Source organism: Capra hircus, chromosome 2 (assembly GCF_001704415.2).
Source record: "Capra hircus breed San Clemente chromosome 2, ASM170441v1, whole genome shotgun sequence".
Taxonomy (NCBI): Eukaryota; Metazoa; Chordata; class Mammalia; order Artiodactyla; family Bovidae; genus Capra; species Capra hircus.
In genome coordinates, this window is record NC_030809.1 from 74,390,701 (window position 1) to 74,411,263 (window position 20,563).

A 20,563-nucleotide genomic window follows, 5' to 3' on the forward strand; every position below is an offset into this window, starting at 1 on the left:
TTAATACTATTTAGAAAGTCAAAATTTCAACTCTCATGAATTAGATGACTCTGGTTGTATGAAAATAATAGGTAAATTTTTGTCACTTTTTTCTTCAGCATTTTATACCAATTCTTCAAAGTTCATTCAAATTTTCACCTACTTACCATATTGAGATGCTAGGCATGGTGATATACCCTAATATTAAAATAATTTAACAAGGAAGCTTCTTATAGTAAAACCACCAGGTGTTTCAATATTTTTGTTCACTGATGCAAAAATTCCATCTATATTCAGCCAAAGAAGAAGGGACTGTAACACTACAAAAGCAGTATATCTAAATGGGTAATATAACAAAAAGCTCTTCAACTTTAGCAAAGAAAACAGTGAAAGAAATTACACTGTCAAGTGATGCTTTTTTTAAAGAGTACAAATGACTATAAAATCATTTCTGATACTTTTGGTAAAAGCCTTAAATACCACAAAGTCTTCTCTTCTGCCATGCAGACAAATAATTAAAACAACGTGCTCTCCAGAATTTCCAGTAGAAATGAAACACAGTTTATTTCAGAACACCATCTATACAAAGGGTATTAACTAATTATGAAGATACCAATGATGGTGTACAATGCTAAGCCTAATAATTCATTCAGTGACATACGTCTTACATCTCATCAGATGCGAATAAGTAAATGACATTTATAGCAAACCTTCCTATTCAAGTATATATTAGAAATTTCTTTATTTTTTGGCCACATGACCAAAATACAGATTCCTAACCTAGCACTGAACTCATGTCCTCTGCAGTGGAATTGTGGAATCTTAACCACTGACCACCAGGGAAGTCCAAAATTTCATATATTAATAATTTTGTGGGGCTTCCCTGGTGGTCCAGTGGTTAAGCATCCACTTGCCAAAGCAGGGCACAAAGGTTTGATTCCTGGTCAGGAAAGATTTCACGTGCTATGAAACAACTAAGCCCGTGTACCACAACGACCAAGACCAACTGCCAGGACTACTAAAGCCCACACACCCTAGAGACTGTACTCTGTAATGAGAGAAGCCACTACAGTGAGAAGCCCCGAGTACCACTGCTGGAGAGCAGCCCTGCTCGCCACAGCTAGAGGAAGCCCACATGTGGCAACAAAGACTTCGTACAGCCAAAACTAAAATAAATTTAAAAATGTGTTTGTCAATTATTTTTAACCATGTATATACATTATTAACCAGGCAGAAATACATATATATATATATAAATCACTTAATAATTACTTAAGCAATGTATATAACACTGAGTTCAGTGGCACACTGATTCAAAAATTTAACACATGGTTATTAATCAGTTTGAACACTAGGCAAAACAAAGATAACTGTGCTAAGTTCTTTAGTCATCTCTGACTCTTTGCAACCCCAAGGACTGTAGCCCTCCAGGCTCCTCTCTCTGTTCATGGTATACAAATCACTTAATAATTACTTAAGCAATGTATACAACACTGAGTTCAGTGGAGCACAGATTCAAAAATTTAACACATGGTTATTAATCAATTTGAACATTAGGCAAAAAGAAAAGATAACTGTGCTAAGTTCTTTAGTCGTGTCTGACTCTTTGCAACCCCAAGGACTGTAGCCTGGTATTTCCAGGCAAGAATACTGGAGTGGGTTACCATTTCCTCCTCCAAGGGATCTTTCTGACTCAAGGATAGAACCCTTGTCTCTTACGTCTCCTGTATTGGCAGGTGGGTTCTTTACCACCAGCGCCCAACAATATCTAAAGGAGTATATCTAGAAAAAACATTCTGGCTTCACATCTCAGGGAAATAAAACAGCAGGATGAATTTACAAGGTGAGGAGAACACTTACATTACCAGGTCAAGAACCCCTTCTTTAAATCAACACAACAGGCTAGACAGACTGGCAGCCAGAATATCCCTGGGTCCAGTCTGCCTGCAAGGAGAAGCAGAGGAGGCGAGGCTCAATGATGAAACCCCAAATGGGAGAAATAGAGAGAAGCTAGGAGAAGAATGAGAATCTCTGCATCATTAGTTTCCCTGCTATGTGGATTTCTTCTGCTCCAGTGATACAACCAAAAGAAATGTTACATATAAAAGTAACATCATAAACATGAAACCATAAAACTCCTAGAAGAGAAAACAAGCAAACCAGTCTTTGACATAAATCATAGAAACAGTTTCTTGGACCAGTCTCCTAAGGCAAAATAAATAAAAGCGAAAAAAGCAAAAAGGACCTAATTAAACCTAAAAGCTGTTGCATGGCAAAGGAAACCATTGACAAAACGAAAAGACAACCTATGAAATGGGATAAAATATTTGCAAATGATGCATATGACAAGGGGTTAATATCCAGAACATACAAACAGCTCATACAACCCAATACCAAATACCAAACAATTCAAACAAAAAGTTCGCAGAAAATGTGAATAGACATCTGTCCAAAGAAGACATGCAAATGATTTACAGGCACATGAAAAGATGTTCAGCACCAGTAATTATTAGAGAAATGGAGATCAAAACCAAAATGAAGTCTTCACCTCACACCTCACACACACTTCACCTCACACCTCACACACACTTTTTGACGACTATCATCAAAAAGTCTACAAATAGGGGACTTCTCTGCTGGTCCAGCAGCTAAGACTCCAAACTCCAGTGCAGCAGTCCTGGGTTTTATCTCTGGTCGGGGAACTCAATCTTGCAGGCTGCAGCTGAAGATGCCACATATCACAAAGAAGATGGAAGATCTTGTCTGCCACCACTAAGACCCAGCACAGTCAAATAAATTAATAAATATTAACAATAAAAAAGTCTACAGGAAACAAATGTTGGAGTGGAATCTGGAGAAAAGGGAAGCCTTGTATACTGTTGGTGGGAACGTAATTATGTCACTATGGAAAACAGTATGGAGGTGCCTTAGAAAAACTAAAAATAAAACTACCATATGATCCATAAACTCCACAGAAAAGATACATATACCCCAGTGATCACAGCGGCAATATTTACAATAGCCAAAGACATAGAAGCAATTCAAGTGCCCATCAGTAGACAGGTGGATTAAGAAAATGTGATACATGGAACTTGCCTGTTGGTCCAGTGGTTAAAAATCCACCTGTCAGTGCAGGGGACATGGATTTGAACCCTTGTCTGGGACGATCCCATGTGCCATGAAGCAACAAAGAAGACTATGCCACAACTACTGGGCCCAAGTGTCACAACTCCTGAAGCCTGTGCCCCACAACAAGAAAAGCCACTTCAGTGAGATGCCTGTGCACTGTAACTAAAGAGCAGCCCCCACTTGCTGCACCTACAGGAAGTCCACATGCCGCAGAAAGTCCCAGGGCAGCCAGAAAATAAAAAAACAGAAGGTGTGATACACTACACACACACACACGCACACTCTCATAATGGAGTATTACTCAGCCATAGAGAAGGATGAAATACTACCCTTTGCAGCAATGTGGATGGACCTAGAGAATACTATGCTCAGTGAAATAAGCCAGAAAGAGAAAGACAAATGCTATATAATATTACTTATATGTAAAAAAATAACAAATGAATGTACTGTATATACAAAATGAACTCATAAATACCAGTCTGTGGAAAACAAATCTGTAGTGACCGAAGAGGAAAGAGAAAGGTCGAGAGGGACACATTAAGGGTATGAGATTAATAGACAAAAACTACAATATACTAATGAGATAAGCAACAAGGATATACTATACAGCACAGGGAATTATATTCATTATCTTATAATAACTTATAATGGAATACAATCTGCAAGTACACTAGATCATGTATGCTATGCTATGTACCTAAAACACAATATTGTAAATCAACCATATGTCAATAAAAATAAAATAATATTTTTGAAGAAATAGTGTCATAAAGATAACAGCGTTAGTTTAGAATAATAAGCCTCTCTGAGGTGATCTTTTGCAAATAGTAGGCTTAAGAAAAATTTTCCTCATTGAATGATGAATAGTTTTTTTTAAATCAATATTACAAATATAAAGAAGGAAAGAAAAATAGAAATCAAAAGGAAAAACACACATGAAAAAAACTACCCATGAAGCAGATGAAAATCATAGTTTAAGAGTTAGCTATAAAGTTTAATTTTAATTACCTCCATGACACAAGACAAATAAAGCAGAGATACAGAAACTTGACAAAGCTATAGCAAAAAAAAAAAAAAAAAAGAAATTAAAGATGAATTGACAGGGCAGAGAAGTCAAAGAAAAATAAACACCACTGAAATGAAGACCAAATGGAAGCAGAAGAAAAAACAGGCCCTGCTGAAAAATAAAGTACACACAGGGCATGACTGAAAGAGAATTTTCAAAGGGGATGAACAGAACAGAAAAGGTTTTAGAGAGAATAATAAGTTATGAAAGAAAATGACAGAAAATACAAATGATAGAGATGATAAGCCAAGATGAATCAACAAACATAAGCGTACCTGGTGGTTTAAAATAATTTTAAAAAGTGAAAGAATTGGAAAACTGTTCTCCATATAATTCAAGTAAATTTTCCAGAAATGAAAGAAAAATGTAAACTAGAGATTAAAATAATATAGCACATCCAGGAAGAAGACCTAGAAGCATCAACACTACGACATATTCCAATACTAGACGGCCAAAAGGGTAGTGAGACCAAAAAAAAATCAATCATCTCTAAGGAGAAAAAAAACTCAGGCGGCCCTCAGAATATCTACAGCAAACAGTGAAGGAATGCCTAGAACATCAGCCAGAAAAGAAAGTGAGACTGAGGAATTCCTTACCCGGCCAATTTGTCATTTAGGATAAACTCGGTGTAAAGACATTTTTAAAATGTAAGAATCTAGGAAACTGGTTTCCCATGAGCTCTTCTAAAAAATTTTAAAAAGCTAACTTCAACCAAAGAATACTATACAGAAACAAAGGAAGGGAAGTAATGAAACTGCTTAGTGTTTTAATAATCTGCCTATAGAAGAGAAAGTAACAGCTATAGATAACAACAACAACACAGAAATTACATACCTATCAAGATGTAAGAGAGGAAAAAGGCAAACCTCATTTAAAGTTGGAAAGGAAAATAATCTAACTATATAGTAGGAATAAATTATAAGTATTTTTAAAAATACAAAGGTGACATCAAGAAAAATAACGAATTACTATGATATGCTGAGAAAGAAGGTAGAAAGGGAGAAAAATGAACTACACCAACTATCACTACACTGGGAATTAGAAAATGTTGTCTAATAAAATAGAGATCCAAGTAATATAAGCTATAGTTATATATATTACCAGTGAATTCAAACTCTATACCTTTTGAATTACTAAAAATTCATTCTAAACAGGAAGAAAATGTTAATCACATGTTTATTAGCTCACACAAAGATTGTATAGTAACATATTTTTAGGAACAGAAACGATAACAAATATTATGATGACAGAATTAAGACCAAACATAGCTCTAAAGTCAATGAATGAAAGTAAGCTTAATAATTCTTAAAAAAAAAAAGACAACTGATTCACAAAGTGAAATCTAAGTCTTAAAAATTCATCTGAAGAAGTGTCTCAAAAAATGGTGAAAATAGAAAGATAGTTAAAACTATGCTTAAAAAAAAAAAAAAGAAAGAAAACTATGGTCCGAAAGAAATAGAGCTTCTCTGGTACTCAGAGGTAAGGAATCCACCTTCAATGCAGGAGACACAGGTGTCATCCCTAGGTTGGAAAGATCCCCTGGAGAGGGGAATGGTAACCCACTCCACTATACTTGCCTGGAGAATTCCATGGACAGAGGAGCCTGGCCAGTTACAATCCATGGGGTTGCAAAGAGTCAGCATGACTATAGTAACTTAGCATACACGCACACATAGCAGAAATTAATACAACATTGTAAATGAACTGTACTTCAATAAAATAATTTTTTTTTAATTTTTAATTAAAATTAAAGAAATAGTTGTTGGGATATTACACAGGATTAAATTCAGAGTATAAAGTGAAGTCGCTCAATTGTGTCCGACTCTTGCGACCCCAAGGACTGTAGCCTACCAGGCTTCTCCATCCACGGAATTTTCCAGGTAACAGTACTGGAGTGGGTTGCCATTTCCTTCTCCAGGGGATGTTCCCGACCCAGGGATCGAACCCGTGTCTCCCGTATTGCAGGCAGATGCTTTACCATCTGAGCCACCAAGGAAGATTGTCAAATTTAGAGTATAAAATGAAAGAATTAACTAATTTTATATAAGACAGGTGGTGTTGGAGAAGACTCTTAAGAGTCCCTTGGACTGCAAGGAGATCCAACCAATCCATTCTAAAGGAAATCAGCCCTGGGATTTCTTTGGAAGAAATGATGCAAAAGCTGAAACTCCAGTACTTTGGCCACCTCATGCGAAGAGTTGGCTCATTGGAAAAGACTCTGATGCTGGGAGGGATTGGGGGCAGGAGGAGAAGGGGACGACAGAGGATGAGTTGGTTGGAGGGCATCACTGACTCGATGGACGTGAATCTGAGTGAACTCCATGAGTTGGTGATGGACAGGGGGGCCTGGCGTGCTGCAATTCATGGGGTCGCAAAGAGTCAGACGCGACTGAACTGAACTGAACTGATAATACAGGTATTTTATAATGATAAAGAGTATAATCCCAAATGAGGATTTAACAGTAAGATTAAGATTTATGCTCCTAGTACTATGGTGGTTTAGATATTCTAAAAACCCTTTCCTTTTCAAACACCTAAAAATAGTAATGCAGTGTACATCATGAGAAATCCCAGGCTGGAAGAAGCACAAGCTGCAATCAAGATTGCCGGGAGAAATATCAATAATCTCAGATATGCAGATGACACCACCCTTATGGCAGAAAGTGAAGAAGAACTAAAGAGCCTCTTGATGAATGTGAAAGAGGCGAGTGAAAAAGCTGGCTTAAAACTCAACATTCAGAAAACTAAGATGGCATCCAGTCCTATCACTTCATAGAAAATAGATGGGGAAACAATGGAAACAGTGAGACTATTTTTTGGGCTCCAAAATCACTGCAGATGGTGACTGAAGCCATGAAATTAAAAGGTGCTTGTTCCTTGAAAGAAAACCCATAACCAACCTAGATAGCATATTAAAAAGCAGAGACATTACTTTGTCGACAAAGGTCCATCTAGTCAAAGCTATGGTTTTTCCAGTAGTCATGTGTGGATGTGAAAGTTGGACTATAAAGAAAGCTGAGTGCAGAAGAATTGACACTTTTGAATTGTGGTATTGGAGAAAGCTCTTGAGAGTCCCTTGGACTGCAAAGAGATCCAACCAGTCCATCCTAAAGGAAATCAGTCCTGAATATTCATTTGAAGGACTGATGCTGAAGCTGAAACTCCAGACTTTGGCCACCTGATGTGAAGAACTGGCCCACTGGAAAAGACCCTAATGCTGGAAAAGACTGAAGGCAGGAGGAGAAGCAGACGACAGAGAATGAGATGGTTGGATGGCATTACCAACTCAATGGACATGAGTGTGAGCAAGCTCTGCGAGTTGGTGATGGACAGGGAAGCCTGGCATGCTGCAGTCCATGGGATGGCAAAGAGCTGAACACAACTGAGCGACTGAACTGAAAAATAATAATTAGATAAAATACTATATTTTATTATAAAATGTAGAGCTGGCCTGAAGAAAAGTAAAAAAACTTTACAATGACCAGAAACAAGAGAGAAAGTCAATCTCAGAGTAACAAGTTAGTGATAAGGCTATAGACCACATTGAAGGAGCCTGCAGACACCACCAACAGGGAACCTGGAGACTTAATAGTCAAGCAAAGCAATAGATATATACAAAGTGAACAGTGGAAGTGAGGATCCTAAACAAAATGTGAGCCTAAGAAAGCTACAACGTAAGTGAAAATGGGAAAGGGGTGACAATAGAGAGTTACATGCAAAAGGAAACCAATTGGGAAGTAAGTAGATTTATACCTGTTAGGTCAATAGCTTTGCCACAAGGGCACAAAGGTAATTTATGGAAAAGAATATATAGAGACTTTTCTACAAATGGTGCTGAATAACTGGATATCAGAGTGAAAGAAATCTGAACCTAGAACTCTCATCTCACTCCATATAAAAAAATTAGAGGTGAAAAATATATCAAAACACAAAAGCAAAAACTATAAAGCTTTCAATACAAAACACAGGAGACCATATCTGTGATCTTGGGGTAAGAAAAGATATTGCTGACAACATAAAAAGCACTACAATAAACCTATTGTCTAGCACAGGGAAATCTACTTTTTTAATATGCAATATATATATCCACTCTTTTTAGATGCTTTTCCCATATAGGTGGTCATTACAGGGTATTGAGTAGAGTACCATATGCTATAGGTAGATTTATTGTAGTGCTTTTTATGTTGTCAGCAGTAAGCCTTTTCTTGCCCCACAGATACGGTCTCCTATTGTGGCTCAGATGGTAAAGAATCTGCCTGCAATGAAGAAAACTGGGTTTGATCCATGGGTTGTGAACCCCTAGAGAAGGGAATGGCTACACACTCCAGTCATCTTGCCTGAAAAATTCCATGGACAGAGGAACTTGGTGGGCTACAATCCATGAGGTTGCAAAGAGTCAGACACAATCAAGCAACTCACAAACACACACACACACACACATAACTGAATCACTTTGCTGTACAGCAGAAACACAACACTATAAATCAACTATATTCCAATAAAAATTAATTTTAAAAAACTACTATACTATAAGAACTGGATAAATTGGATTTTATCAAAATTAAAAATTTATATTTATCAAGGGATTTTCTGAAGAATATTAAAAGGCATGGGTAGAGGACTTCCCTGGAGTTCCAGTGGTTAAGACTCCACACTTCCACTGCAGGGGGCGTGGCTTTGATTCCTGGTTGGGGAACTAAGATTTCACATGCTGTGTAGCACAGCCAAAAAGTAAAATAAAAGGCAAGGTACAGACTAGGAGAAAATATTCATAACTCACATATCTGACAAAGGTCATTTATGCAGAATACAAAAAGAACTCCTTCAAATCAGTGATAAAAATAAAACACAGGTAAAGCATCAGTATAAGATATATCTATCTCATGTAGAGAGACAGCAAATAAGCAGAGAAAGATTCAACATCATTAGCCATTAGGAAGACACAAATTAAAATACAATGAGCTTCTTCTTGAAGATCTATTAATTGTGAGTAGCTAAAATGATATAAGCTGACAACATCAGATGTTAGCAAAGACTTCAAGCATAGAGAACTCTCATATATTGCTGATGGGTTGGGAAAAAAGTTGGGCAGTTTGGCAGTTTTCTTAGAAAGTTAAACAGACACCTACCCTAAAATCAAACAAGAGAATTGAAAGCATGTCCAAAAAAGGACTTGTAGGAATGTTAATACCATCTGTATTGTAAGACTCCTAAATTAGAAGCAACACAAATGTCCGTCATTAAGTTAATAAATGCCTAATACTCATAGATCAAAAGAATGTATTTGAAACTCAAAAACATGTTGAACAAGAGAAATCAGATACATATAAACTGTATTCCACTCAAAACAAGTTCCAAAAGAGAGAAATGCAAGCTATGGTACCAAAAGGGATTAGAACCCATTCAATGTATATAGTATTCCATGGTCTCATTTTGAGGAGGGATGAATAGAGCAGAGACAGAGAGAAAGAAATTGTTGGGCAGAGGGAGGGCTCTTCCTTAGTGCCGAATGCCAGTCGATAAATCAACATTTTAACAACTACATGGCAAAAATTATTTTGAGCAATAACTATCTATGGATGCTAAATCCAAGAGGAAAAAAATGAATAAGAAATATATTTGTATGTCTAAACATTTCTTGTTAGCTGTTTGCTAAATAGGCAACAACTGAGACAGGGAAAAATAATAACTATATATAGGGAAACTACAATACTTTGACTAGCAATCAAAATTAATACTACCAGTGAGGGGTTGACAGATACAGTTTATCTACAAAAGCAATATCCTGACAAGGACAGGACCTTGATCTCACATACTAATCCAGACAGGACTAATCTAAATCCTGTCATGAGAAAACATTAAAACAAATTGAGACAGTCTATAAAATAAACAGCCCTATATTCTTAAAAGGGGCTTCCTGGGTAGCACTAGTAGTAAAGAATCCACCTGTCAATGCAGGAGATGTAACAGACGCCGGTTCGATCCGTGGGTCAGGAAGATCCCCTGGAGGAGGGGATGGCAACCGACTCCAGTATTCTTGCCTGGAGAATCCCATGGACAGAGGAGTCTGGCAGGCCACAGTCCACACTGTCACAGAGTCAGACACGACTGAAGCAACTTAGCACACATATTCTTAAAAAAAACCACTAGTGTCATGAAAGGCTGTGGAAATGTCCTACATTAAAGGAAAGAGATATCACTAAATGCAAAAATTGATCTGGGCCTGGATCTTGCGCTAAAAGAAAAAAAATGCTGTAAGGATATTACTAGAACCAGTGACAACTGACGTGTAGATTAAGGGCTTCCCCAAATGGCTCAGCAGGTAAAGAATCTGCCTGCTGGTGCACTGGGATGACCCAGAGGGATGGTACGGGGAGGGAGGGGGGAGGGGCGTTCAGGATGGGGAACACGTGTACACCCGTGGCGGATTCATGCTGATGTATGGCAAAACCAATACAATATTGTAAAGTTAAAAAAAAAATACTTCTGTTTAAAAAAAATAAATAAAAGATCAAAAAAAAAAAAAAAAATCTGCCTGCAATGCAGTGGACACAAGAAATACAGGTTCAATCACTGGGTCAGGAAGATCCCCCGAAGGAGGGTATGGCAAATCACTCCACTATTCTTGCCTGAAAAATCCAATGGACAGAGGAGCCTGGAGGGCTACAGTCCAAAGGGTTGCAAAGAGTTAGACATGACTGAATGACTAAGCACGCACACATGCATGCATACTTCCCCACTCAGATTAAAGAATTACATAGAAGTTAAATTTCCTGAATTTGATAAATGTACTGTGGCTATGTTAGAGAATATCTGTGCTCTTAAAAAATACATACTACACTGAAACATTCCAGGTTAAAGGATCATGATATATGCAACCTACTTTCAAGTGATTCAGAAAAAAAAAAAAAAAACCCCATGTATGTAGAGAGAAAGGGAAAGGGAGAGAGAACTAAAAAAGTAAAACTTGAGTGTAAAAGGTTTATAATTAAACTAGGTAAAAGGTATATGAACGTTATTTCTATACTTTTCAGAATAACTTTTCTATAAATTAAAATTACTTCAAAATAAAAAGTTAAAAATATTATGACAGCATCAACAAACTATAAAAAAGTACATTCTGGTGACAGAAATCAGATCACTCGTTGCCTAACTTAGGGGGAAGATGTTGACTAAAAAGCAACCTATTCTGGAAAATGGAAGTATTTTATATGCTGACTGACATGTCTGAAAACACAGATATATATACATACAGCAGAATCCACTGAACTGTATATTTTAAACCTGTGCATTTTAAAAATTTAATTATACCTAAATAATTTTAAAAGCCACTAAGGAGATGAAAGGCTTGGCATGGGGAGAAAATCAATGATCAAAACTTATAATCATCAACCTACCTAAAAATGAATTAGATACTGCCTATGTGACCTGGAAAATGCTAGACCAAATATTTAATTTTGTCAATTCTCTCTAAAAGAATTTACCCACTATTTAGGTTTCTTAAAATTCCCAGAAATTAAGATTACTTGATTATTTTTTAAAAAAATTTTAATTAGCAAATACAACTGGGAAATAAGCTATCACGAACAACAATAACAACGAAAGGCAAAATGAGCCTCCAAAGGACTTCAGATAATGTAAGTCTGTTCTAGATATTTACAGAAATAATAGATGGAATTAAAACATGGCAAGAAAAGGGATACCAACAACATACCAGGCAGACAGAAATTGGATATACTATCTGACATTAGGAACAGAAAACAAAATGCTCCTATTCTTCAATTTCAAGAAAGGAAAGGACTGACTATTCTTTGACATTAGTCAGCTAATCTCTATAAACTATACTCTGAAATTCAGCAAGTTCTTAAATAATCCTGCTTTTTAAATGCTTAAAGACTTCCCCCAAACCAGATACAATACCAACTTTTCACTTTGTTTAGAGAGCTGCCAGCGTCCAGCCCCGGTGGATCCAGGGAATTCGAACAGTAGACGGAGTCAGTGAGGAAAGACTTATTTATTTATTAACATAAAATCAGATTAGGAAGAAATAGTGTAGTAGGAAAAATTAAGTGGAGAGAAGAGGCTGATTAACCTGGGTTACGTGGAAAACCAATTAAGTTCGAGACAAGGAGCTTGCACCGTCTGCGTTAGGCCACCGGCACCCATTTGAATATCAGAAAGTGCCCCGCCTTGGGCTCTCTCTCTTACAGATCTTAGAAGCCGGGACAAGTAAGTAGACACAGTGAGCCTCCACGTTCCAAGGGATCAGCCTGAAAAGGAGAGGGAGGGAGCAAGAGAAAGAATACACACGGGGGAGGCCAGGCTTGTGCAAAAACCCCCTCCAACTTTATTATTTAAAAGGTGTTTATATACCCTAAATTTTACATAATGGAAGATACAGAGTCACGCAGGGGCAGCAGTCCTGACCCTTTCAGTATATCCTTTTTGTATACAAAAGGTTTCAGGTGATTTACATATCTTCTGGCCAGGAGGCTTGCTAACACTTTTTTGGCTCTCTTTCTTAATGAATGTTAATCTCGTTTCCCCTGAAGTGTTTTTCTTTAATCTGCATCTCCTTAAAGCACTAAAGTTACATCTCTATAGAACAAAGGTGCAATGGGTTATAATAAAGAAGGTACTTAACTCAAAGATCTAATGTTGCTAATACCAGGTCTACTTCTTGTTTTTCTATATACCAACTATATCTAAAAATAAAGAATATGAAAATTTGGCAGCATGTATTGGCTCAACAAATGAAACCTTTAATCAGTCCTATTCTAATGATTTTGACTCCTCAGAAGCCCCTACATTCCTAGGATGTTTTAAGCTTCCTGTGCCTCCTGCGGTCAGGAGGCCTCAAACACATGCGCAGCTGTAAGAGCCCTGCAGGCAGGCTAGAAAGCCATCAGAGGGGTTTTGGGATTGAAACACTCTTTCAAATGCAGAAGACTAAAGCCCCGAATTGACTTTTTCCAGAGAATATCAGAAGAGTGGAAAAGCAGGCAGATTCTTATTTTTGGGGGGTGGATGCTCAGGAAATTCCAGGGGGAAAACCTGAGGTCTGATTAGCCTTGCCATCAGAGCTCTGCTGCATGACCTTGTCCCGGGTGGAATTCCTCACGCTGGCTCCCGGCGGAGAGCCAGTCTAAGAAGCACAAGAAGTCTAAGAAGTCTAAGTCTTCCTTGCTTAGCAAGTAATAATTTCAGCTTCCTTGTTTTAGACATAGTGCATGGGTTTTGGTTGCCGGTACTTTCAGTGATGTCTCTTCCTTAAGAGAAATCAATAGATTAACTTAACAGTGAAACATAACAAAAGTTAACAAAACTATGGCTAAACAAAAATATCCAACTGAAGCAGAGAAATTTAAAGTAAGAAAATACAAAAAAATGCAATAAGAGGTATGTGAGACACTGAGAAAAGGTCCAATGGATATAACTGGAGGCATGGAGAAGGCAATGGCAACCCACTCCAGTACTCTTGCCTGGAAAATCCCACGGACAGAGGACCCTGGTAGGCTGCAGTCCATGGGGTCGCAAAGAGTCAGACACAACTGAGTGACTTCACTTTCACTTTTCACTTTCAAGGAGTATTAAGAAGGAGCAAAAATAGTAGTTGAAGAGATAACAACTGAGAATTATGCAGAGCTAATGAATGACATCAGTCCACAGATTAAGAAGCATAAATGCAAAGAAAACCACACTTAGGAACATCATAGTCAAATTTTGGAGAGCTGAGCAAAGAAAAAACAGCAAGGGGAGGAGAAAAGACAACTTATAACAGCACCAAAAATATTAAACACCTAGGGGGAAGAGATAATTTATAGTAGCACCAAAGATATAAATATCTAGGAATAAATTTAATGATATATGTGAAAAATTATATACTAAAACTACAAAATTTTATCAAGGGAATTTCCTGACAGCCCAGTGGTTAGGACTCCATACTCTCACTGTCATGAAGTTTGACCCCTCACCTGGAAACTAAAATCCCAGAAGCCGTGCATGGTGTAGCCAAAAAACAATAACACAACAACGAACAAAAGAACTCAAAATACTTTATTGAAACAGAAATTAAACAAGGGGAAGATGATATAATAATTGAGGTGAAAGTAAAAGTAGAACAACTAAAGAGATGGAAGAATAATCCACATTCATGGATTAAAATACTCTCTATTGTAAAGATATCAATTCTCTACAAACTGACCTATATATGCAAAACAATCCTATTCATAATCCTAGCAACTTTTTTGTGAAAACTGAATAATGAGTTGTAGAATTTAAGGGCAATGCAGAAAGTCAACAACAGAAAAAGCAATTCTGAAAAAAGAACAGGGTTGAAAACTTATACTAAAATATCTATTATAAAGTTATAGTAATTAAGAAGTATGGTACTGTCACGAAGATTGGCAATCGTTCAAACAGAAAAAAGAATCTACACCTACACGGTCCCATATGGTAGCCACTAAACATATGTAGCTATTTAAATAAATTAAAATTAGTTAAAATAAAAAATTCAGTCCTTTTGAGCACTTGCCACATTTCAATATCTCAGCAGCCAGCTATTAAATTGAACAGTACATATACTAACATTTCCATCATGGCAGAAAGTTCTATTCAACAGCACTTATAATAGAGAGATACACATAGAATTACTTGATTTATAACAAATGTGACACTCTAGTGCGGTGGGGAAGAGCTGGTCTTTTTAATAGATTCTGATGGTGCAATTTTATGTTCATATATAAAAATTAAATAAATAAATAACCTATTAATCCACCATCACCTCTACCTTACAGCTAGGGTCCCCAACCTCTGGGATTTAATGGCTATATGATCTGATGTGGAGTTGATGTACTAATAATAGAAACAAAGTGCACAACAAATGCAGGGCTCTTGAATCATCCCAAAACCATTCCCTCCCCCTACCAACACGTTCTGTGGAAAAACTGTCCTCCATGACACTGGTCCCTGGTGCCAAAAAAGGTTGGGGCCACTGCCTTACACCACACATGAAAATCAATTCCAAGTAGACTGCAGGGAATTCCCTGGCAGTCCAGCGATTGGGACTCCGAGCTTTCATTACCCAGGGCCTGGCTTCAATCCCTGGTCCAGGAACTAAGTTCCTGCAAGTCAAGCAGCCAAACAAACCAACAAAAAACCAAGGAGACTGTCATTCTAAATGTAAAAACGTAAGACAAAGAAGTTTTTAGACGAAAACACAGGAAAGTATCTTCACAACCTTGTAGTAGACAAAGATTTCTTAAATAGGACACAAAAGGCGTCAGCCATAAAACACAATACCAGTAAAGAATAGTTAACAGGAAATTAAATATGAGAATGTCTGCTTATCAAGGCATCATTAAGAGAGTGTAAAAGCAAGCCATGGCCTGAGAAAAATCATTTGCAACACAGATACCTGACAAAAGACTCATCCAGAATATAAATCTGATAAGTCTCTACAAAATGGTAAGAAAAAGGCAGGCAGATAACCCAGGAGAAAAATGGATAAGACACGAACAAGCACTTAACAGAATAGGATATCCGAACGGCTAATAAGCATTATGAAAAGCTGTCACGCTTCGTTTACTATCAGAAAAGTGTACATGAAAATTCAGTGGATATCACTATATTCCTACAAGAATACCTAAAATGAAATTACAGCTAAGCAAAACGAGGTATTGGTGGTACAAATGGAACTCTTTCACACTGGGGACACAAGTATAAATCAGTAAAACCACTTTGAAAAATGTATGGTCAAGTTATGGGTTGAACTGTAACCCCAAAATTCATATGTTGAAGTCTTAGCACCCAGTCCCCCAAAATGTGAACTGATTTGGAAACAGAGTCACTGCCTATGTAATCCGGTCATTAAGGTGGGCCTGAATCCAGTTATGACTGATATCTTTATAAGATGGGAAATTTTTGACACAAATAGAAGGAAGATGATGTGAAAAGACATTGGCAGAAAATATCCAACACAAAGCCGAGAAGAGAGACCTGGAGCAGATCCTCCTCTCACAGTTCTGAGAAGCAATCAACTCTGCCAGCATCTTGATTTTGGAATTCTAGACTCAGGAACTGCGAGTCCTGAAACTGTTAAGCTTCAGTTGTTTAACCATTGTCCAGCCCCCAGTCAATACTTCATTTTGATAGTACTGACAGATTAACACAGGTGGCATCTTCTTAGTGGAATATATGAATATTTATAACCCAATGATTCCTCTTCCTAATATATGTACAATAAAAATGTGTATATATTTTTACCAATAGTCTAAGAATGTTCACAGCACTGTTATCTTTCAAAGCCTCAAACTAGAAAGAACCCAAGTGCTCATCAACAGTACAATGAATAAATAAATTATGGTATATTTACCCAATGGAATTTTATACAGCAGTGGGAATGAACCGATTACAACTACATGCAACAATACTGAAGGATCTTGCAGTGATGGTGAATGAGAAAAGTCAGACACAAAAGAGTACAAATGGACGATTCAATCCAGTTCAGTTCAATTGCTCAGTTATGTCCGACTGTGTCACTGACTGCAGCGCTCCATGCCTCCCCGTCCATAGCCAATTCCTGGAGTTTACCCAAACTATGTCCATTGGGTGATTACAACAATACAGTTGAACATGTAAAAGTAATGTGTGGCATAATAAGTCAGGATGGTGATTACATTTGGAAAGGAGGGAGCCAATAGGGATTGCGAGAGGGCAAAAGGAAGGTTTCTGGGATGCGGGTAATGTTCTACTTTGTGACTATCTTCAAGTTGTATGTTTATGATCTGCACATGCTTTTCCATATACTTTATTCATCATTTTAAAAGGTCTTTAAAAACTGAATATGTGAGTAAATAGATTAGAATAGTTCAATCATATATATGAGAGATTTTTAAAAACAACCATAATGTAACACAGATAATGAGACATTAATGGAAGCATAGGATAGAGAGAAAAGGTCAAGTATAAGTCTAACTGGAGTAGCAGAAGAAGATACTGAAGAGAATGAGTGAGAATCGATATTTGAAGACTGAAAATTTCCCAGAATCAACGTGACACAAATCCCACATTAAAAATGTATAATACTAACCAGGATACATAAAAAGCAAATCATATAGAATAAATTATAGTACAACTGTAGTACTCCAAACACAAAGAGAAAAATAAAATCAGATACAGATAAAAGATGATTTATTAAGGCATGAAAAAACATCAATTTCTGTTTTTGGAAAATTCTCATGTAAAAGCCAAAAAGAATAATATGAGGAACACACTATAATACCACTCAAACGTTCACAGTGTTAATATTTTGGCTGACCCCCTCAAAGTTTCTCTAAACAAATACACGCCTTTCCCTTTTGGGAAAATGTAGAAAATAGGCTTTAGATAGCAGGATTCTTTATCCCCAAATTCTTTATCATGCATTTCCCAGGAACAAAAACATTATTCTGTTCAACTATAATACCATCACTGTATCTATAATTTGATAACATCACTCTAATACAGTCCAGTTGAAGTTTTCCCAGTTAACCCAAAAATGTCCCCTAAAGCTTTTGTTTCTACTTATTCAGGATCTAGCTATTATTTCATGATCCAGAAAAAAAAAAAAAAAATCAAATCAATGGGAAGACTACGTATACACAAAAAATTTTTTTCATTGTTGTTCAGTCACTCAGTCACATCGGACTCTTTGCTACTGAACAACAATGAAAAAATTATACACACACACACACTTGACAGATTTATCATTTTACCATGTCTTGAAAAAAGTATTTACCTGCCATCTCTTCTCAGGGCAAAAGTGATGCCATCTTTCTGGAAAGGAAGCAGCTTTGCTCTTAGTTTGTCAGGCAAAAAATCCAGCTGTTCGTAAGATTCACTTGTCGAATAAGAAATTTGAGGTGTAAGAGACTTTTTTATGCTATGACCTCTGGACATGATGATCCTAAACACAAAACAAAAATCACAAGGGAAGCGGTGAAGGAAGTAGATATTACTAAGTGTATTAGCAAATTAAAGATAAATAATAATATTAAAGTACTTATTAGTAGTCTTGTTATACCAGATATAAACTGGTTAAATCATGTTCTCAGAATAAGCAATTAAGAAAATTCAAAGCACTGAATCCAAAAGCAATTACTTGTTGCACTGTCTAGGGACCAGCATTTTCTATTTCATTTGTACTTCTATTAATAGTTGAGCCATAATGTAACAATAACCCCTGTTATAAGCAATAAATGTATTACTGAAAAGTTATAGATCAACTAGAAATATATAATGAAATATATCATTTTTAAAATAGGAATGAATTTGTTACAGAAAGATGAAATTCCTTTTATAGTTGATCCTTTTATAGATATTCATCTTCACATTATATCAGATTTTCTAAGAATGAAGTCAAATTAAATTTTATCATTTATTTATTTGTTTATTTGAGCCTACCATGTGGCTTGTGGCATCTTGGTTCCCTGATGGGATGGAACTTGGGCTCTTAGCGGTCAAAGTGGAGAGTCATAACCACTGGACCCCCAGGGAATTTCTAAATTGCACTTTAAAACTGATAAGATACAAAGACACTAACTCCAAATGTATAATTATTAAATTAACTCAATATTATTAAATGAGATTGATTTTAAAATATTAAAACGAATTCTTCAACCACTTGAATCCACAGTATAAACACAGCCTGATTAGCACCTTTCTCACCAGGGGTTTCCACAGATATAGTTTTAATTTTCTAAAATAAAAATTTCATATATCTTCAAATTCTTAAGAACTCTGCAAGGAAAAAAATCCTATTAAATCACTGAACTATAAAGCTTCTTTAATATGGCACTTTGTATTTAGATTGCAACTTTCATCTATTTATAACCTCATTTCATTTTAAAAAACAAATTTGCTTTAATTATCAATTACTTACAGACTTATAAACTTTAGCCTCCCACTCCCCTAAAAAAGTAATTAATCTCTGTGTATAATGTTTAAGAATATCAAGAATTTGACAAATATATATTATTAACAAATAGGTACAACATGCCATAATCTAGAGAAGCAAAGATCACACCCCCCCCCCAGAGCTTACATTCTTGAGGGGTAGACTGAAAATAAACAAATAAACAAGGAGATTAATTACAGTATATAGTACAAGTATTATGAAGGACCTTAAGAGGGTAATAGCTACTTTAGGCAAGCTGACCGGGAAAGTCCACTCTCAGGTGATGCTTGCTCTACAGTCTAAAGGATGTGAAAGAACCAGTCAGATTCAAAGGTGATAGAAGAGCACTCCAGGTGAACAGAATAAGTGAAACAACCCTAATTTGAGAAAGGGTTTAGTGATTTCTAGAAACAGAAAGCAGGCCAATGAGGTTAAACCAAGGGACAGAACGACATGAGATGAAGCTATTGAGATAAGCAAATGTCAAATCACAGAAGGCTGTCATAAAGACTTTGGATTCCACTTTAAGAATGAAGGTGAGTCAATGGAGATGTGTTGCCAAATACACTATTAGGCAGATATAGCTATTTAAATGTAATTAAAATAAAAAATTAAATTCTTCAGCTCCATTCACCATGTTTCACTTCTCAACAGCCACATATGGCTAGTGGCTATCATATTGAATGGTTCACATACACTGAACACTTATTCTTCACTAAAAGTTGTATTGGATAGCAATCACTGGAAAGTTTTAAGCAGGGAAGGAACACAATCTGGCTTATAGTTCAAAAACTACCAGATGAGGATAAAGCTGTCAACAGAAAGGCAGTGAGAAATGTTCTTATAGGACTTGGCCAGTCCACAAAGCCCATACTGCCTCAATGGTGACTGAATTTAGAGGTGATTTATAACTCAGACCTGTTCTCAGAAGCAACACTGAGTCAGCATCCCCAGTACCTTGTCAGCAATAATAACAAAACTCTGAATAAAGAATAGAAAAATGGCTCAAAGAGGGGGAAAGCATGAAACTCTTTATCATGCTGCAAAGCACATGGCAAAAATCGTCTTAACAATGGAACTATAGAGATTTAGGAAATCTCTCAAGAGGTAAAGCTACTAGGACTTCCTGATGGAGTACATGGGGAAAATGAGGGAAATGGGAAATCAAGGTGTACGTTCAGTGTGATGGAGTTATGCAGTTTACTGAGAGGCTGCACAAGTTACTTAAAGGCTAACGAACAAATGGATTGGGAAGAAAAAAAATCAACAGATCTTTTAGGAATATATACAGTTAGAAATGATCACAAGATATGAAGTGGATATGTCAGACAGACTTGAAAATACATCAATCTGGAACTCTAGGGAGAGAACAAGGGTGGCTATGTATTGGGAGTCAACTTGGGATAGTAAACCTATATCATATTTTGTACCACCCAATATCCGGGACCCCTGCT

The 20,563-nt window shown here is 36.6% G+C and overlaps 1 protein-coding gene across 2 annotated transcripts in view; it reads right to left on the reverse strand.

Moving 5' to 3' along the window:
• ZRANB3 (zinc finger RANBP2-type containing 3) overlaps positions 1–20,563 on the reverse strand; it is a 290,989-nt gene that overhangs the window by 244,897 nt on the left and 25,529 nt on the right. Inside the window, exon 2 of one of the 2 annotated variants that reach the window (XM_005676192.3) lies at positions 17,952–18,119. In XM_005676192.3, the coding sequence (XP_005676249.3) occupies positions 17,952–18,112 (161 nt within the window). In that variant the 5' untranslated portion in view covers positions 18,113–18,119. Of the gene's footprint in view, positions 1–17,951; positions 18,120–20,563 lie in introns of those variants that run through there. The other variant, XM_018062246.1, reaches the window with a different exon arrangement.